The sequence below is a fragment of the Chanodichthys erythropterus genome, chromosome 18 (assembly GCF_024489055.1).
Source record: "Chanodichthys erythropterus isolate Z2021 chromosome 18, ASM2448905v1, whole genome shotgun sequence".
NCBI classification, from domain to species: domain Eukaryota; kingdom Metazoa; phylum Chordata; class Actinopteri; order Cypriniformes; family Xenocyprididae; genus Chanodichthys; species Chanodichthys erythropterus.
In genome coordinates this window covers 30,401,500-30,422,456 of record NC_090238.1, presented here as the reverse complement: position 1 = coordinate 30,422,456, position 20,957 = coordinate 30,401,500, and the positions used below count along the sequence as shown (strand labels likewise).

Sequence of the window (20,957 nt, the reverse complement as noted above, 5' to 3'; positions counted from 1 at the left end):
ATTTGAATGCAGACCGCTTGATACCGTTATCTAGTGACTTTTACGTTAAAATTTTGCCCGCCATTTTGAAAATGATCGGTTGTTTTCGTCTTCACAGTAACAAGGCGCCTAGAGCGTCGCTAAGAAGGGCGAAATATGAATAGAAATGGTGTGTTTTTACGGAAATCTGAAGAAATGCGTTCTCCGCGTGAATTAAGAGGTATACGTGATCCCGGGTTTGTCTTTATCCATGTTGTTTTGCAGCTTACATGATCTAATTGTCAGTCCATGCAGTGTGTTAGCCTGAATGCTAAACATCTGCACATGAGAAACACCCCTGCATGTTTCTGTTATCGTGCACATTTGGTCCTCTCTTTTTGTTTTTTACATCCTTCAGCAGTTTAACCTTCTGTTAGTTCACAGTAGTATTTTGTCCACTGATTTTAGCATCATTTTTCTTGAAAATGCATTAACAAATGACCGAATTTGTAAGAAACAAACAGGAATGAGTTGTAAACCGGTTTATCTAATGACAGATTTCAGTAACTCAAACCTGGATATTAACCTTTAGTCAGTTTTATGTTCCACCCCGTTATTATATTAGCGAGGTAACAGGAGAGGAAGGCAGGGCTCCGTCTCTTTTGGGCAGCGTTTGAAGAGGACATGCACACTGACCTGTGCTAGAGAGCTATTTAAAGCTTTGTTGTTAGCACGAATGGAAAACAACTTATGCCCTTCACAGCACTGATGATGTGCCATTTTCATGTTGTGGAACTTTAATATTTGCTCTGTCTGTACCGCGGCCTAATATCATGCCATTTTCTGAGGCAAAAAGTGCACTTCCTTTCCAAAGCATGCCAGTTCACTGTCATGCATATAAACCCCGTCACACCTGACAAAAGAAATCAATAACAGTCGGAAAATGGGTTTAAAAAATGGAACAGTATATTGAACCTTAAGTTAAAATCTTAAAGAAAAGTTTGCATGTGTTTTTGTTAAGTGTCATATTTGATACATCAGGCTTTGTATGAGGAATATGGACCTCATACCTGAGGAGGATAAAAAACATTTTATTGTATCAATTTTATTCACAGGCCAAAACTGAGCAAAAATATGCAATTTGGTGCTGTTGCTGTTATTTATATAGGCTAAAAGGAATATGAAATTCTCATAGCTTGTAATGTAAATCAATGTGATTTTATCAGTACAGCTTACTTCTTACATAAAGTGCATATAAATATCAGTTTTTACTCTGTATTTCCCAGTAATATGTCTTAGTAAAATATTTAAGTGCTCAGTTTTATGATCGAAGCTCTATAGTTTTTATTGTGGGAGGCAAACATATAATGCAATGCAATACAAGAATGTTTGCGAGATGTACAGATAAATGTTACTCAAAAGTCTGATCTATCATATTTGATACTCACATTTTAACAATTTAAAGTGTCAAGTGTTCACCTTGAAATATTACTAACAATATACATATCAAACATAGTCATTTTTCGAACGATACTAAAATACCTTTTATTTGCCAAAAATTATAAGCTATCAGACAACAGAAGGATTGTATACAACAGGTTTTTCAGCAAAGTTTCAATTTAGAAGCCTTAGAAATTTGTACATCAAATATGATACTGTAGGCTTTTTTTGTAAAATGGTTGGATGTGCTTTATTCTTAGATTACTGAAGCCTTCACTACAACAGTAATTAAAACTAGGTAACAAGATCACCGTGGGCTCCTTGAAGAATATTTCTAGATTAAAAAAAATGAAAAATTCTCTAATCACCCTCATGCCATCCCAGATGTATATTTATTTTATTTCTTCAGATGAACGCAAAGATTTTTTGAAAAATAATCCATCTCTGCGAGTCCATATAAAGCAAGTGGATCATAACCTAACACACTTCAAAAACTAGAAAAACACAATGTGAAATAATGCATTGTTGTTCCATTGTTTTGTTTTTATGTACAGATGCGCTAAACACGTGTTTGACTGTTGCGCATCTCGTCTTTTGCAGCGTTTCACGTATGACCGCATTTTAAATGTAAACTATTAAAAAAACGTTTCTCTAGACCTTGCTTGTTTCATTCCACTGCACTGCGCATCACATTTTTAAACACAAAATCACATTCTTTGTGAATGTCCCCCCAGGCTTTGTAGAAACGGTATTGGATCAATGTTTTTCCAAACACTTTTTGAGAATTTAACATGTCAGGACATGACCCTGCAGTGGGTTTGTGGTTTGCTTGTGCACTGCACTCTCAGCATACTGCATTTAGCCTCCTGACCTGAGTGCTGTCCCTGCTTGTTTGTGTCTTCTGGCACCTGCATGGAGCCAGAGACACTGACCCGCTTTCCTTCCTTATGGAGTTTGTCCAGCTTCATGCATTGCTGATACCACACAATCTAATGTAAGAATTGGCAAAGCCTTTTCATACGAGCCTCTGCGGTATAAAATAAATAAGAAAGGTCAGTCATCTTTGAGCTATGTGCGTGGCTCTGAATGCCGTCACTGGCTACATTCTGACCACAGGTACATATTCAGATATTACACCGTCTCACTGTAGAATAGTGCCAAAAAGCTTCAGAGAATGCGTTTTAAGGTTTAGTTCACCCAAAAATGAAATTTCTGTCATTAATTACTCACCTTCGTTCATCTTCGGAACACAAATTAAGATATTTTTTCTGACTCCCCTATAGTCTGCAACGTTATAACCATTTTCAAGGCCTAGAAAGGTAGTAAAGACATCAATAGTCTACGTGACTACAGTGGTTCAACCTCAATGTAATGAAGTGATGAGAATACTTTTTGTGCCGGCGTTCTGACGAAGAACCCGGAAGCACTGCACTGTGTTTACAGCATCAACAACATAGAGGAAATGGTTGAATAAATTTGTTATTTTTGTTGTTATTATTATATTAAGTATTCTCATTGCTTCATAACATTAAGGTTGAACCACTGTAGTCACTATTTTAATGATGTCTTTACTATTTTTCTGTGTTTTGAAAGCAGTAATAATGTTGCAGTCTTTAGGGAGTCAGAAAGCTCTTGGATTTCATCAAAAATATCTTAATTTGTGTTCTGAAGATGAACGAAGGTCTTACAGGTTTGGAATGACGTGAGTAATTAATGATAGAAAATTCATTTTTGGGTTTAACTAACCCTTTAAGATATCCATCCATGTTAGCACACAATATATGGGGTATTTCTAGAATTATTAGCTTATTTTAATAATCTGTCATTAATTTTTTGTTTTGATTTATATTTTATTTCATCCATTTAAATTTGTTATATCCAATATTGTATGGACCGCAAATGTCAGTGGTTACACTTTATTTTAAGGTGACATTGTTATAGTGTAATTACACAAATAAGTACTTAGTAGTGTTTAACTACGTTAGGGTTAAGGGTAGGGTTAGGATTTGGTTTAGGGTTAGTTACTTGTAATTATGCATAATTTACTTGTATTACTATAGTAAGTATTTGTAACGTGTATCTATGCCACCTTAAAATAAAGCGTTACCACTTCAATATATGATTCATACTATATTTTATAAAATATGTGTGTGTGTGTGTGTAGGGATGGAATAAGAAATCATTCTTAGCAAGTGATTTTGCACTTATTACATGCTGCATGATCTGATTGTTTTATCTGTCTCTATATGCAGAACCCTGTTTATTCGTGGTGGCCTAAGAGACAATAATATCTTTCAACATGGTTAAAGAACAGAAATGCATTCTTTGTGAAACTGTCTACAGCTCCAAACAGGTAAACTTGTCTATTTAAGCATATACCTTCTCCCAGTTTTGCCAGAATGTGACAATTTGAAAAAGCCCTAATGGTTCATGCACCTATGCACATGCACTGTTCTGTTGTAAGCTCTATAACCTTATAAAAAAAAAAAAATAATAATAAATTGCTAGTTAAAAAGATCTATAACATGAAAAAGAATTCTGAATTTGTTTCACCAAATTTATTTATCTGTTTTATTGTATGTTATTTGTCATAGTTTTACTGTTTTGTACTATACTGTGCTGCTTTTTTGTTGTTGACATCAATGCCGTTATGCTATATTTCACTGGCGTCTTTGTTTTTTAGGAGATGGAAGAGCACATGAGAAGTATGCTGCATCACAGGGAGTTGGAGAATCTGAAAGGCCGGTAAGAGGCTATGTTACACACCGATGTTGCATAGAATAATGTAATCCTAACCCTTTTTTGGACCCCTTTGACTTACATCAGGTCACACTTCAGATAAATATTTTAAGTTAATATTTCAATAATTAGCAACACTTTTGCACGTTCACGGTTTTGTAATATCAGTTAATGGTCACTTGGCTGGTAGGTAAACAAAATATTTATTTTTCTTTTTTGTGTTTGACATTTTTATGATTCCAACATTTTTATGAAACCCCTGTTTGGGAAACCCTTCTCTACACTATCAACACAACAGTTATACTCTCAAGTTTATAGAACTGAGCCAACTTTAAATCTCAGGGTGTTTTAGCGTCATTTGAGACATTTGTACACTAATTATAATGCATAATTGTTTCAAAAATTGGAAATCCACCCTAGAATTTTGTTAAAATATATATTTTTAAATGCTTATGCAGCAATCACAAACAGCTGTGAAGGTCATGGGAAATATTTTGGAAAATTCTTATATGAAACCCTGAATATGGTTATGGTCAAAGCATGTGTATTGTAAAGCACGTGTCTCTTTTGGTCAGTGGATAGATAAGCCGAGGCAGCTGCCATAACCCGGGAGTATATATAGGGACGTTGGGAACAACTGTTAAGGCCGACAAATGACAACTGCCTCATGTGACAATCATGTAGATCTCTGGAATGTGAAAAGTGAGAATTACATTCTTAAATGGGGAGAGTATTGAAATCTGAGGTGCAAAACACACAGACACCAGCTAATTGCATTTTGGTGGTAATTATGTTTATAAGATCTGTGTAACTTGTTTAGAGCATTAATCAGAGCAATAATTAAGAGCAGTTATCAATTATTTGTTTGGACAAATGGTAATGAACTGCAGAACATATAATTCTAATCATAATCAAAATCATAGTACTCATTCACAAGCCATACAAAAAACTTTTTCAAATTAGAAAAAAACTTTACAGACTGCTGACTGGAAAATGGCAAGATGCCATGGCACCATTTTTCGGGGATAGACCAACTGCCAACAACAAGCATCTATCCGCTCACGAGTTTGGCAGTTAAAGAGAGAAACTAGGCAGGGAGGGGTTCTCAAGTCGGCAACTGTAAGCAGCTCGCATTACAGCTTGTTGAAGAGTCCCGCCCTTGCTGCAGCCCTAAAGAGCAGGGGAAGGTGGAGCCAGTAGGGATTTCATACACCAAAATCGAACAGCTCTCCCAACCCTCATCTCAGAGCACAGCAGACTCCATCATGACATCGTGCTAGGCTCAGCAGCTGCTGAGTGGGTGGGCACCCCTCTGAGCTCAATGTCTCCTATTGCCTTCTGTTCTTGCCTGTTCACTCTCAACCAGTTTTGAAGGCCATAAAGATGTACCACAAGATCAGGAAGATTGCATTTTTTTTGTTGTTCTTTTTTAGTAACTAGTTGGATTTTATTTTGTTTGAAAAGTCAGTTTGCCTCCTGATCTCTTAAAAGGACCCTAACTGATTAGACAGCCACTCTCAAAAGCAGCAGCCATGCCTGAGGGAAACATTGAGCAGCCCTTGTTCTCCTCTGTCCCCAGGGACTGTGGACACGAGTGCCGGGTCTGCGGCGTAACGGAGGTAAGCCTGACCGACTATGCCAGTCACATCTCCAGCCCTTCACATAAACAGCGCGTTGAGGATCAGAAGCACCAGCCCTCAAACGAAGACAAAGATGAAAAGTATTTTGACAAGGACATTGTGCAGCTCATCGAGAAACGCAAGGAAATGATCAGGTGAGTCTTGCTATTGCCCTGCTTAAAGCTCTGAATTACATGGCAATGATGGTAGTTGCAGACCTGACAGTCATCTGTTTATTAGATGGTAGTGTACATTTAAAATCTTTAAATATTTGTTATTAGAGTGTCTTTCCTTGGTGTTTTAATCGTCTGTTTGTAACCACAACACCTACAGTTCTATATTAAACTATTCTGAAAACAGTTCTGACACTGGAGTCTGGTGTCATGTGAGGCCTAAAACAGCCGTGACTGCAACACTTGCACTCTCACACTCTTGGATGCATACCACACCATGCCCTTCCAGCTCAACCCTTAAAGAGTATGGGCAGTATGTCTTTAAATAGTCTGACCTCATCAACTATTTTTATGCACCATGCTGTTTAGGTGAAAGTGTTCCTTTGTCAATCCTTTGCTTTGAAAGAAAATTAAATCAAGATTACTGCAAATCTAGAAAATATCTTAACAAATAAATAGCTATAGTAATAATACAAGTTTGATACAATAATATAAGTTTGATATTGAGACAGTGAAAATCACACTATTTTTTTCCATGACGTGTGTTTTTTTGTATCTTCCCATATTTTAATTTATATGCATTGTTGTTGAAGCTATCACCATACTGTTCACCTCTCCTCGTTGTGGTGTGTCAATATGATTTTATCAGTTCTATTTGACCATTCTGTATTGAACTCTATTAGGAAAGAAGAGGCTTCTGCAAAGCAGGCTAAAGAGGAGCGGGACACCTCAAGGAGGTGGCAGGAGCTTCGGTCTCAGTGGCAGGGACAAAGGCCTTTGATGTATCAGCAGTGTGGCCCTTGGGACCGGTCCTATCCTAACTTTCCTCAGATGCCCAAAAGGGGCAGAGGCACTAATTGGCAGAATTTAAGATATTCATCCCCTGAACGCAACAAATGGTTTAACCCTAACCGACAGGTTAGGTGTGCCACATGGCATGCTGAAGGACCACCTGACTTGCAGAAGTGGGGCTCCACTGGTCGTCAGGGAGGGAGTTTGCACAACCAAGGAAACTTCTGGGGTGGCTATGGAGTCTGCCCTCCACAGATGAGAAAGCAGTATCCCTGGAACAACAGTCAGTTTAATGTCCCTTGGCAGGGACAATATATGCCTCCACCTAGACAATTTAAATCGTCTGCAAGAGACCAGCAAAAAACACCCAACTGCTCTGAGAATCAGACAAAGGGTGAACAGAGTGTAGAAGAATCTGGTGGTGAGCATGATCCCAACAAAGGTAAGGGTCAGAAGTCAGAGAAGGCACATCGATGGGCACCTTATCCACCAGCTAAACTTGGGGATCCTTCATCTCAGGCTAACCCTCAGCCAACTTTAGATAAGTCAAATGTGGAATCTCCTGAAAACGTTAAGGCACATAGTTTCAAGGAGGGCACTCAGGACATGGCAAGGAAATCCAAGGCAGACCGAAAAAATTGGCAGCATAATCCAGCAGAACCTTACTGTGAAGAGAGTGATTGCAGGGAGCAGAAGAGTTCCTTCAAGAACATTGGCAGTACTAACATGGGTAGTTTCGCCTACCCCTCCACCTCCACCACTAGAAGAACGGAGATGCCCAGCAAGCTTGCTGATGATGGCTCAAAGATGAATCTCAAACAAGCAGGAAGTCAAGACTCTGTCAGCACTAAAGGTTCTAAGCATTCCCATTCAAGTTCCGAATTCCCACAACATGCCTCTTCCAGTGCAGAGCAAGACAGTCTTCTGTCAGAGATGCTGCGAAAAGCTAAAGAGACATTGCTTAATAGAAATAACTCTGACACATCTGGCCCAGAGAACTGCCTCAAAGGATCAAAGACTGTGCCTCAGATTAAGAAGCAAGTTGAGAGTTTAGAACTAAACAAGAATAAAAAATTACATGAGCGTACAAAAAAACTGAACAAGAACAAGGGTCAAGAAAGGCTAGGTTTTTCAAGACGCAACAGCAATGACAGAGAGCATTTAACCAGTACTGAGACCTCAGTACAGATTGGCAATGTGCGCAATGACATTAGGCCATCTCTGCAGTCCTTGCAAGTTAGTACCTCCACTATGGACCACGAAGATGAGGAGGAATGTGGTGAAATGGAAGAAAATCCTCACCTAACGGTACAAGATCAAGTCATGGACACACTAGACGAAGATTTATGCTTATTTGGTGAGGGGTCCCACAGCAGCCCATCCCAACAAACAGCAGGTGGCTCCGTGCCCTCTTTAAGTAAGCTTGCCTTGCCTGCTTGTCTCCAAAGGGATCTGAACCGCCATATGGGCACCAAAGGCAAAGCAGCATCCCATGAACCCAACTTGAATATTGCCAGACGTATTAGAAACGTGAGTGGCTCACGAAAGAATGAGCCTGAGAAGGACTCAGGACTTAAACCCACCTTGCGGCAGCTCATTAGCTCCTCTGGCTCCAGGCGGAACGTCAACTGGGACCAGGTCTACCAGGAAGTCAACCGGAAGAAGCAAGGCAAGGGCTTACCAAGGTACTGCATGAGTATTTCTTTATTTTTGGCTTACCTTCATGAAATGGTTGTAGACTGAAACTGTCAGTACTTTATGTATTGTTACTTCCTTCATACCCTAATTCCATATTCGTACTGAATATTTTCAGATTTGGTATAGAAATGGTGCCCTGTGAACCTGAGAGTCCAAACCAAATGGATGAAAATGATGTACCTCTTTCTGAGGGCTTTCATTGGGACTCTCTGTTTGACCTCGGTCAAGTGCCTTCCCGCAAGCGTAGCTTGTCTGAAAGCAATGTGGTCAAAGATGGCCCTGCTGGTACCAGCTCCCTTCTCAAAGGTGTAGACCCACTGAGAGACTCTCCTGCTTGTGGCCCATCACAGCAGTCCAAGAGAGAAGAGCTGCAGTCTAAAGGTCATCTAGAGATTCAAGGTTCGAAAGGACCTTCTAAAGGCCCAGAGGATGTTGAAGGAGACAGCGGTTGTACATCAGAGATTGAAATGATTGACATACAAGGAGCTGGGAAGAAACGCAGAGCTCAAGGAGTAAGTTTTCTACTGTGGTGTATGCTTGGCATACTCCTAATCACAGTAGCTCTGATCCAAATCTAGTGAGCACCCCTGATGTCTACCATATTATGTAGCTGCCTTCCAAGGCAACATCCTGAATGAAACAGAGCCTAATAAGTGCCTGATTTGATTTGTTCCACATAGAAAGTAATGCAACAATAACTTAAATGAAATCTAGGTCTTGCCATTATCTAATTGATGTTGGATCATTCCACTAGGATGTTGTGTCTCCAGAGATTCCTAATGAAGATAGGAAAAACAAGAGGCAAAAAATTAAGTCTAAGAAAGGTAAGGAAACTATGTAAAAAGGCTTTGAAATGAACCTTTTTCACTCAGCAGCCAATTTAGTTAGCTGTTATAATACGGTATGTATTGTGTTTTGCAGAGCGCTCTCAAGTGGATCAGTTGCTGGCTGTATCTCTACGTGAGGAGGAGCTTAACAGCTCGCTTCAGGCTGTGGATAACAGTATTATTCAGGCACGTGCTGCCCTGCAAGCTGCCTATTTGGAAGTACAGCGCCTGCTTATGGTGAAACAACAGGTAAGATCTTTTTTTATATATAGCACTGACAAAAATGTATTTTTCAGCTTTCACTGGGCTATCACTTGAGTTTACAATATTTTAATAACTATTGTATATTTTACAGGTAACCAATGAGATGAACTCTTTGAGGGCCAAACGGATTGAAATTCTTCAAGGAATGCAAGGTACAAAAATTATAGCAGGAGTCATGTAATCATATTTACTAACTTTACAAATCTAAGGTAAAAGTTATCAGGAAAATGATGATACCACATAAACTTTGGAGAGCATACTGTACAAATTGCCTGTAAAAGTGGTTGATTGCCAGTTTGCAATGTGTATCAGCTATATAAAGAGGTATGGCAGTAAGCCCCTTGAGTTTTTTTGAACAGCTTTTTTGTTATTTATAATAAAATAAAACAGAGATCAAGAATTCTAAACTTTTTCAGGTGAATTTGAGCCAAAGGAAGCAGAGAGGAACAGTGAGGAGATCTTGACCTCTTCGTCAACCCAGGTTACTCAGACCACTGCCAGCACTGTTCTCCCAACAACAGCGGCCCACTCATCCTCTTCAACATCCTCACTGCCTGTTAACATCAAACAGGAGCCCATTGCTCCATGTAACACCATTCCTGAGTGTAACCCTATCAAATGCCCCTTCCCAGAACCTCAAAATACCACACCTGTCCAAACAGTGTTTGCAGCTTGTCAAACAGGTTGGTTCCAATCATTAAATTGCAGCTCATAGGTAGCTATTGCTAACAGAACTGAATTATAGAATGTTTATTCTTCATTTGAACCAGATACCTTCAAGTACAACAGTAAGATGGAGTCTTCGCATGATGCCACAATCATGGCTTTGACGGCAGCTCCCTCAGATCACAGAATAGAGCCATCACCCAACAAAGAAAATTGTCAAAATTCTCAAGAAGGGTTGGCCAACCCTTCTTCCCATCTCTCTCCCAAGCCACTGTCTCCCTCAAGCCACCTAGAAACTGATCCAGTTAAGCGTGTTCGAAAGCTGAAGAAGAAAAAGTGTCTTAAAAAAGCAAAGGGGAATGAGCAGCCTGAAATCAGTGAATCAGAACTTGATGCAGAGCAGCCCGCTCCTCGGCCTGCCCGCAAGTACCGACCTCATCGGCGATCCAGCGGCACCTCTGCCTCACCCCCCACACCAGAAGAGAAGATTGAAAATGAGGCGATGGTGGTCACAGAAGTTTCAAAGACACAACCACAGAGAACCAAGCTAGCGACACCACCAAAGAATGAGGCTCACTCCGATTCATCTGAATTGGAAATGGTGGAGCTTCCCCCACCTGTGCCCACTGATTTTGTCAATCTAGATTCTTCAGACCCAGATGAGATACCTGAAAAGAATGCCAAGGAGTCGACCAAGGAGTCGACCAAGAAATCGACCAAAGAGTCGGCAAAGGAGTCGGCCAAGGAGTCAACCACTGCATATTCAAAAGACCGTGCCATCACAGACCCCCAAAATCTTGCTTGCAATGAGGTCACCTCCACTAGTGAAATTGATACTAGCAGTACAGTCAAGGTTCGTGAAAGGTAAGTCTCAGGTTTGGACTGTGATTTTCTAAGCATTCTTAATATCTTCTAGCATGAGTGTCCTATCCTGCTCCTGGATGGGTAATGTCTTGATTAACTGGTTCAGGTGTGTTTAATCGTGTTATGCGCAACAGATCTCCGTATTCTGTAAAACAAGTCGCATCACTTGCGGTTCAGCTCTTTTGTATATGCTTCATTAAATAGAGCCATTTTACTCAAGATATCTTCACACTTCCTCTGACAAGCGAATGCAATGAGACCTGTTTTCCTGTTTGTTTATGTGACATTGTTCAGTATAAAGCTTGGATTGGTGCTAAACTCTGCCGGATAGTGGCCCTGCAGGAGAGGACACCCCTGTTTTATAGCAATGTTTGTAAGCTCATGAAGTAAAAAGTAGTGATGTTCAATTCTTGAATGAATAATTCTTATAAACCAGTAACCGGCTGAACTGGTCCCCAGAACTTAATCGAACTGTAGTTCTGGGTTGATGATGGAAGAACCGGTTTGAAATGAACGAATCAGAAAGTACTGGCTCATTCGGTTGAGTTGGATTTGACCAAAAAGCTGACTTTCAACTTTGCCTGTGGGTTTGATTCGTTCATTTCAAACCCGTTCTTTGGTTTGAATGGATATTCTGATCAAGCTTATGGACATACGGTGCTGGCCTTTTGAAATTTGACTTCTAAATGAATGCTTCAGAAATTAACCAAACTCAGATTCTCTGTATGACTACAATTATAGTTTAAGTCTGCCGTGCATTTAGCATACGCATTGTAAATGCACATTAAATATGTTGTGATTGTATAGTAGTATTTAATGTATTAATAGTAATAATCTAAATATTTAAAACTCTATTATTCTGTGTTATCTGTAAGATCCCTGAGGTTAGTAACCATTCTAAAAAGATTACTCAACAAGCATATGTATTTGAACATGGTAGAAGACAATGGTTTGGGATAGGCAAGAGTACACAGACATACAAATACAGCTGGTTTAAAGTCATTTTCACTGCATGGCCTTCTGGTACTTTCTGGTACCACTTCCATTGATGTTTCTAGTATTGCAGTATTGAAAAATATTGTTTTTATTTTTTACAGTGAAATAAAATCTGCCTCAACAGCGTTGGAGTCCAAGTTGCTTTCAGGTATGTGATATGTTCAAAAGCATACACTGAAGCTGTAATATATCATTGCTGCCTCAGCAAAAAGTATTTTTGCCTTAAACAACATATTATGTGCCATTCACTTACTAAATATTTTATTTTATTGATTTAGTTGTTTTACTTGTGGGACCATTCTGTACATTTAAATTCATCTAGTTCCTTGCTCAGTGCAGTCATAGCAGAATGACCAAATTAGAATACTCACACGATCAGCATACAAAAATAGTTCAAGTCCCCAAATTACTTTTTAAGGGCAAGGTATTCTTAGTGCCTGTTAGTTTTATACCTAACCTGCGAGTGACTGCCAGAATGACAACTCTGAGAATTGTGCCAACTCGTATACAGAATGAGAGCACTAGTGCTGGTTTCTTGGGAACTCCATTAAATGGCTGAAATTAAGCATACTGGCTGTTTTTTTGACTTGAGCCCAAAGTATACTTCACTTTAACGCGCAGCCTTTTTAATTGTATTTCATTTAATAACATGCACAAAAGCAGGTAGTCACTGGAAAGATTCATCTTTGTACAGTGTCTGAGCTATTTCTTTCCAAAAGTTATGATTATCTTTGTACTCTTAAACTGAAGTTGCAGGTATTCTGTCTCTTCAGTTTCTTTTCGATTGTGCAACAATAGCCCGCATATGCAAGCTCAGTGGACAAAGTATGCATGGTTAAAAAAAAATTTGCTGCGATGACGGAATTTACATCATGAGCACTGTACACATACCCGAACACAGTATTTCTCAACTATTCAACACACAAAAAAGTTGATGAATTGAATGCTGTGTTTTCATTAGTGAGACATCTGAAACATTCTGGTAGTTACATCCCCAGGACTGGAGAAACACTGCCCTAGTATTTGTGTAAAACTTGAAGTATACTTTGGACTTTATGCACAGGCAGTAATTTATCATTGTGACCAGATTCACCAAAATATATACTAATAGGCACTGCTTGATTTGTTTTGCTTGTAGTCCAGTGAGTAAGTGACACTTAAGCAATTTGTGATCACTCACTCCACTGTTTGAAAGATGACATATTGATGACACAGTCATGACATATTTTATCAAAGTAAACTTTACCCACATTTGTACTGTTACATCATTTTATAACGGTACATAAATTATCTAGATACACACATCTCTTTCATGGTGTTAATGTTTCACTCAACAACTGATATGTATGTGTGTGTTTTATCAGATGTATCAGATCCAGGGGAGGAGGAGGTGCCTACAGAAGGAGAGTTTGAAGGCCATCAGGAGGCCGTGAATGGAATGCAGATCCATAACGGACTGCTGTATACTTGCTCAGGGGACCGCACTATACGTGCTTTCAACTTGATAGTAAGATCATTGTGCTGTGTTTTTTGTTTTGTTTTGTTTTTTTTCAGCTGAGTGGGTGATCATAGTACAAAGTCATCTGAAATTTGTAGTTTAAGTAAAAGCATTTAAACATGAAAATTATGATCTTTTGAATGTAGCTTGCAAGCAGGTTTCTGGAAGTCTTTTTAATTGTTACAGAGCCGGAAGTGTGTGGCTTTGTTTGAAGGTCACAGCAGTAAAGTGAATTGCCTGTTGGTGTCATGTGGAGGAGGCCTGCAACAACGCCTGTACTCAGGATCAAGTGATCAGACCATCCGCTGTTACAACCTCAAGGTGCTTGACTCTGATCCACACTGTTTTTGAAACTTTTACTTACTTTAACTGAATTAAACAAGTTCAAGCTGGAGTACGAAAGCTAAAAATGAAATAAGTTACCAAGCCAACATTTATAATGTATAAATTTGGTTAAATTTAATTTTATTATCTTATATTAATAGTTGTTTTATTTCAGATTTATTTTGATAATAGTAGTTTTAGTAAACATTAAAGGCAGGAACACACCAAGCCGACAGTCGGCCGTCGGTCAGTTTTTCTTCGTCGACCGACTAAGTTTTCTCAGTGTGTTCCGCACCGTCGGCTGAAGTTGGTCCTCGCTGGCTTTTTTCCGGCCAGTTCGAAATGTTGAATCGGCGTCGGAGCTCATCACTCCCTCGGGCCATCTGATCATTCTGATTGGCTGTTCAGATACTGCCACCTGCTGGTACGGAAAGGCATTTCATCTCACGTAGGCGCAGAACTGACGTGCTACTTGGCCGTCGGCTGTTTAGCGTCGGTTAGGTGTGTCAGGACAACTTTGGACACAGACGCTGCCAACGTGAGCCAACCCCCACAGTCTGCTTTCGTCTCCACTAGTTCGTCGGCGTTGGCTTGGTGTGTTCTGGCCTGTAGACAGTGGTCTCAAACTCAATTCCTGGAGGGCTACAGATCTGCAAAGTTTAGCTCCAACCAGCTCCAACTCACACCTGCCTGGAAGTTTCTAGTAATCCTGAAGACCTTGATTATCTGGATCAGGTGTGTTTGATTAGGGTTGGAGCAAAACTGTGCAGAGCTGTGGCCCTCCAGGAATTGAGTTTGAGACCACTGCATCAAGAACACTGTTTCATCCTGCCTACATCATATTTTTTGTGTCCTGGAAGAAAGTAAAAAAAAAAAATTGTGGTTTCAGTGATGTCATGATGACAGAATTTACATTTTTGAAAGAATTTATGTCTTATAAGTCCTTCTATTCCTAAGTTGTATTTCAGTCATTATACTGTGTGTTTCCCCCCACATCATTCTATAACATTGAAAATATGACAAGCATTTCTATTTTTTCCTCAGTCAACAGAATGTGTGGAACAGCTGTCTCTCCCAGATCGAGTTCTCTGTCTTCATAATCGTTGGAAAATTCTCTATGCCGGTCTGGCCAATGGCTCTGTGACCACCTTCAGTCTTAGGGTATGAAGTGTTTAATGAATCAGAATTCAAAAGAGTTTGGGTTAAAGTAAGTTAATTTTAGATAAGCTGCGAGCCTTTTTGTGTCCTTTGTTTCTTTGATCATGGGGTAATGAACATTTCTATTATCTCCTGTAGAACAACAAGCAGCTGGATGTGTTTGAGTGCCATGGCCCACGGGCTGTAAGTTGCCTGGCGACGGCTCAGGAAGGGGCTCGGCGTATCCTGCTAGTTGGTTCCTATGATGCCACCATCAGCGTTAGAGATGCTAAGAATGGCCTATTGCTGCGTACACTAGAGGGCCACAGCAAAACTGTGCTCTGCATGAAGGTTTGTAAATCACACTTTTCCTAATGAATATGCTTCAAGGTGCAGTATGTGATTTCTGAGAAAACGCTGTTGTTTCATGACAATTAAGCACAAATGGATCGGATTGAGCATCACTCAGGGTTCGTACAGAGTTTTTAAAGTTTGGAGAATGCTTGATTTTAACGTTTATGTTTTTGAAGGTTTGAAATGTGCTTAAATTTTTAATATCGCCCTTGAAAATGCTTTTTTTTTTCCCCCTCTGGAAAGTCCTCTGTCATTAAAAGAAAGATAGAAACAAAGAAAGAAAACCAAAGCTAAAACGCTGCATAATGCCAAAGTGAGACTGATGTTTGTGTGAATCAGTTGTCACCAGCCACCCTTATCTTGACATTTTTATTAATACCTGAAATGATTACTACAGTATGTAGAGCATCGAAGAGAGGGATGTGTTTGTTTGGGTTAATTTTAAATATTAAAAGGGTTTCTCAGAAATCGATTACCGCACCTTTAAAGTTGGCATTGCAATAGTCTTTTCTTTCCTTTTGTGATGGATATCCAAGTGAAACGGCTTTTTCGAAAAAGAAAAAATGCAGGGTGGGACTTGATTTTGTCCATCGGGATTTGATTGGATGGTTGTGACAGGTTGTTCCGCCCTCACGCCAGTAAATATGTCATCAGAGAAGAGATGTCGTTGCAAGAGTGAGGGAATTTGTTTTGATTAAAGATTATAAGAGCACATAAATTTAAAAAATAATAATAATAATGTGGACAGATAAATTATTTATAATAAATACTTCAATATTCCATAAAAATAAGAACTGTCATTTGCTGTCCGTCATGTCATTCAAAACCTGTTTGAAGGTTGACAGCCCAAGTCCTCATTCAATTTCATTATATTAAAAAGAGCAGCTAGGATATCCTTAAAAATACATTTTGTGCTCCCCTGATGGAATAAAGTCAAAAAGAACAACATTAGAGAGAACAAAGGATTTTATCAAAAGGTGTGTATCAAGAATCACACCCTAAGTATTTATTTGTTGCTTCTCTGCAGGTGGTGAACGATTTGGTGTTCAGTGGCTCGAGTGACCAGTCTGTACATGCACATAATATACATGTGAGTACCTCATGCAGTGTTTCTCCATTCCCATTGGGATGCGGGAATTAAATGTCTTGTTTATATCTAAATTGCTTCTATGCGGATCTCCAGACAGGAGAACTGGTGAGGATCTATAAGGGTCATAGTCATGCCGTCACCGTGGTGGCCATATTGGGAAAGGTGATGGTCACCGCATGCCTGGACAAACTGGTCCGTGTGTACGAGCTCCAGGTATATGTCACCCCCAAAGTTTTTTTTTTTTAAAAACAAGATATTTTAAAGAAATATCAATTTAAGGATTTAATTTCTTTTGAATTTTATTCATAAAAAAACTGTTTAACACCATTAAAATATTTTTTACATTATTTTCAAGCACATTTGACCCTTTTTCATTACTCTGTTTTACATTCATTATTCCTGTTATTTTCAGGGATTACCATAACAGTATTGTTACCACATTACATTAAGTCAATACTGCACAGTGTTTTTAACTAAAACTGTTAAAATTGTTTTCCAGTCTCATGACAGACTTCAAGTATATGGTGGACATTCAGACATGGTGATGTGTATGGTCATCCACAAGAGCATGGTGAGCACATTTCTCCTTCTGGGATCCAGTAGCGGGTCCCACAATTTTTCCACAATTTTGCAAGCATTGATTTAAGTAAACATTTTGTAAAAAAAAGAGGTGGCGCTGATTTGTCTGTTGCAGATCTACACAGGCTGCTATGATGGGAGCGTGAAAGCTGTCAGATTGAACCTGATTCAGAACTACCGCTGCTGGGTAAGAAACTGAGCTCATGACATATAATGTGTTGCCGTTAGACTGAACGCTATTCCAGATGCCAGTTAATATCTGTTGCATGACTCTTTACAGTGGTACGGTTGTACCCTAATCTTTGGCGTGATAGAGCACCTGCAGCAGCACCTGCTGAACGACCACACCAGCCCAGCACAGCAAACATTCAAATGCCGCTGGAGGAACTGCGACACGTACTTCACCACCCGCAACGGCTCCAAACAGGTACTAATTATTTTCATGACAGTTAAGCACATCCTCCCAATTCTCATTACCGTAAATGTAACAAAATTGATATATTGTATTTATCATGGTTTTATGTTATCATAATTTAAGTTTTATGTTGGTTAAAATTAGTTAAATTGTGCCCATGACGCACACTCTTCAATTGGCGCACTGTATGTCATTTCACTACATATAAAGAGCAAATGAAATTACAAGCATGCAACATTGTTGCAACGCTCTCAATAAAAAGTCATGAAATTACCAAAAATACCAACAAATTACATAACTGGGACGTTGTGTGTTAGCTGGGATGGATTTGCATGCAGGTATGATGTTCATCCTATTCATCAGGATCAGTGTCTATGTGTTTGTTTTTTACAGTTCATGTTAATATTGTAATTTTAACCTAAAATACCTAAAATTCTATATTTTTGATGACTTTGTTGCCTCATACCAACTTACTGACTTTATTGTATTAACAAAAACTGCTATTTAATAGCCTTAACTTATATTGTTTATTCATCAATATTGATGATTATTCATTTGCTTGGTTCAAATTCTTAAAAAATTTAGTCATGGCTTAATGACCATAAGAAATGTGGGTATTGAACACATCTCATATGCTACCATTTAAAATTTGGGTCGGTTTTTTACATTTTTAAATTAATACTTTTAATCAAGGAGGCATTAAATTGATCAAAAGCGACAGTAAAGACAGTTATAATTTTATTTTATAGAATCCTGAAAAAAATAATGTTTCCACAAAAATATTAAGCAGCACTCACTGACAGGTTTTCAGGATTGATAAGAAATGTTTGAGCAGCAAATCAGCATATTAGAATGATTTCTAATGGATGCTGAAATAATTTTTAAAATAGAAAACAGTTATTTTAATTTATAATAATATTTCAGGTTTTTTTTTACTCTTTTTGATCAAATAAATGCAGCCTTGGTGAGCAAAAGAGACTTCTTTCAAAAACATGTACAAATCTTACCAATCCAAGCTTTTGAATGTGAATATGTGTGTAGTTATATATAGATAAAACAAGTCATTTTATGTAAAAATGATCAAACATTGATGTGACTCTTGTCTTTGTAGGCAGTGCATTGTCACATGCAGAAACATGCTGAGGACGACAGTAAAATGGAGCCATGAGGGGCCAACAGAATATCACAGACAGTATAGTCTCCTCTTTTCCCATATTGGGAATGTCTCATTCAACCCTCACCAGAGGAGCCCTGTTCATGGGCACGTTTTTTATATGACCCATCAGATACCAACAACTGCCACTTAGATGATGCTGATGCCACAATTTAAATAATGATGGATGATTTTAATCTCTCAGAAATTAGTTTTATGTAGTAAACAAAAAAAAGACTTACAAGTGTTAGTTATTTCAAACAACAGAAAAAAGAATATTTGTCTTTCTCTAAGTGGATTTGTTTGGTATTCTGAAGAGAGGAAGTCTTTTTCATTCGTCTCCTCTCTTTCGCTTCTATCTGAAGTGTGAAATATGCTCAAATCTTTTATACTGATGTGGCATTGCTCTGATGCTCTCCTGGAAGGGATTGATTTCTGTGTCAGACGCTTTTCCAAGTCTGTCATCTGATCATACACTGTATCATCAGCTCTGAGATTTACTGACCAAATAAAGACAAAGAAACTGTGGGAAACGTTTGGGTACCAGTGCAGCAAAAGAGGTACGGCAGCTCCCTCAGCAAACACGTGTAGCTCACTGTTGTGTGTGTGCAGTCCGAGTTTTGAGATGTTATTATGTGGAGTGATTTAAGGAAGCGTGAGACTTGTCGAGCAACCAGATTTTTAGTGTTGTAACGTTTTTATGAAGGACACATCTTCCTCAAATTGCATCAGTCTATTTTTTTGTGGTGTCATGGCGTTACATATACCTGACAATAGAATCTGTTATTCTGGGACACCTAAACATTTCAATCTGGTTTCCAAATATATAAAGCTATTTTAGTTGTCTGGTGATTTTATTCTATTTTTTTTTTTTTTTTTGATTTGTTCATTTAAATGTAGTTGAGTGGTTGAATCTATCTCCTCTCTCTTTTTTTTCTTTCTTTTTTTTTTTTGGTTTTTCTGTGGTTGCTTCTCAATGAAGCAAAGTTGAAGGATTCAGGTGTGCTGTGACTCAAGACTGCAGTTGACATGTGTTTGCTGTGCTGTTGACAAGAGACTGAAACGTGACAGTTGGTGTGCGTAAGCCTTTGAGAACATACATGGATTTGTTTTTTGGTGGTGGCGTGAACAAAAAGACACAAGAAGACAATTTTATTTTCTGTATTTTTCTATAGCGAAGAAGTTTGTTCTTATACATTTTCTTTACTGTATTATGTGGCAGTTGTGCAGATGAGACAAATTTATGAAAGTACAGGAGGGTCCTCGTGCTGGAAAGTACCTTTATTTTTCTGTGTGAGAATGAAAGTTGTAGGGGTGATAAACATGTGAGGTGTTTTTTGTGCAGTTGGGAGCGTATTACGTCACTTCCTGTAATCCTCAGCCCTATTACGCACACACAAACCAAAACCAAACTTAGTGTAGCAAACTGCTAACATTTATTGACATCTTAATATCCTATCTTGGTTTCTGATGTTAGATTTTATATAGAGTAACAGCATAATCTCCTGCCATCTGACTGCCCCTGAAGTGATGGGTTTTTAACTTTATATGGTTACTCTTTTTTTTTTTTTTTCCTCTTTTTGTTAGATTATATCATAATGGATGAAGATACAGCTTGTTTTTTTCACCCAGTCATAACCTTTGAAATGCATCTCAGCTCTTTGCTATAGTCATGTGTTGCTGAGGAGAGATTGCAGCCAACTTCTTACCTGGTATTCCCAAGTTTCTCACACTTGTTCATTTCAAATATTATATATATAAAAAAAAAAAACTTTATAGACATTTTGTACACACATGCTATTGAAAAAAGGAATAAAAAAATACATAACTGCTATTGTCAATTTCTTTTATCCTAACTGGAAATTTGCTTTCATATTTTAGTATAGTACAGTACTTCACTTGATAAACTATTATCTAACAAAACAAAATTGGCTTAAAATAGTTTTAAACATTTTTACCTATTTTACTGGTGATTTCATTCATCAAGCTCAACCATGCAACCCTGTTACTAGTGTTATTGTATGGAAAATGATGAAACTAATATTTATGGAATATATGTATGTTTGTTTATTTCTAGAATGTAATATCACATAACAGGGCGTTAAATGCTGAGACCCAAATTTTGTAACAGGGCTGAAAAAAAAAATGCTAACCAGATATAAAATAAATGGTGAAATGAACAGCTTATCTTTAACAGACCATTTGCTGAAAAAGAACAAAACATTTTATTTTGTAATTGGCACTTATGCTTGTTTAAATAATTAGGCTTTAAAAAAATCAGCATTTGTTTCCCAGGAAAGCACTTCAACCAAGAACTACACAATTATTTATTTTGTTAAACGGGTGAAGTCAGTACACTCATTTGAACAAA

General features: G+C 38.3%; 1 protein-coding gene across 2 annotated transcripts; it reads left to right on the top strand.

Annotated features, from left to right (window-relative positions):
• The first annotated feature begins 77 nt into the window (after nt 1-77).
• On the top strand, nt 78-20,438 carry znf106a (zinc finger protein 106a). 2 transcript variants are annotated; one of them, XM_067367536.1, is made up of 22 exons: nt 78-199; nt 3,651-3,751; nt 4,082-4,143; nt 5,717-5,911; nt 6,613-8,406; nt 8,535-8,931; nt 9,174-9,243; nt 9,341-9,495; nt 9,602-9,662; nt 9,927-10,193; nt 10,281-11,040; nt 12,138-12,184; nt 13,401-13,543; nt 13,721-13,855; nt 14,903-15,019; nt 15,155-15,346; nt 16,377-16,439; nt 16,533-16,652; nt 16,939-17,010; nt 17,134-17,205; nt 17,299-17,445; nt 18,545-20,438. In XM_067367536.1, the coding sequence occupies exons 2-22, from the start codon at nt 3,698-3,700 to the stop codon at nt 18,599-18,601; spliced, it is 4,980 nt and encodes a 1,659-aa protein (XP_067223637.1). In that variant the 5' UTR covers nt 78-199; nt 3,651-3,697; the 3' UTR covers nt 18,602-20,438. The 2 variants fall into 2 exon arrangements, with proteins under 2 accessions (XP_067223637.1, XP_067223638.1); XM_067367537.1 differs by lacking the exons at nt 16,377-16,439; nt 16,533-16,652; nt 16,939-17,010; ... (1 more) ...; nt 17,299-17,445; nt 18,545-20,438 and having other exon boundaries at nt 14,903-15,065; nt 15,155-15,228.
• Nucleotides 20,439-20,957: the final 519 nt, after the last annotated feature.

Excerpts from the sequence above, each read along its gene's own strand:
- znf106a (XM_067367536.1), top strand. The coding sequence starts at position 3,698 with ATGGTTAAAGAACAGAAATGCATTCTTTGTGAAACTGTCTACAGCTCC. Across the intron at positions 9,496-9,601 it reads TGCTTATGGTGAAACAACAG|GTAACCAATGAGATGAACTC; the intron begins GTAAGATCTTTT and ends TATATTTTACAG. Across the intron at positions 17,206-17,298 it reads TTCAGAACTACCGCTGCTGG|TGGTACGGTTGTACCCTAAT; the intron begins GTAAGAAACTGA and ends GACTCTTTACAG.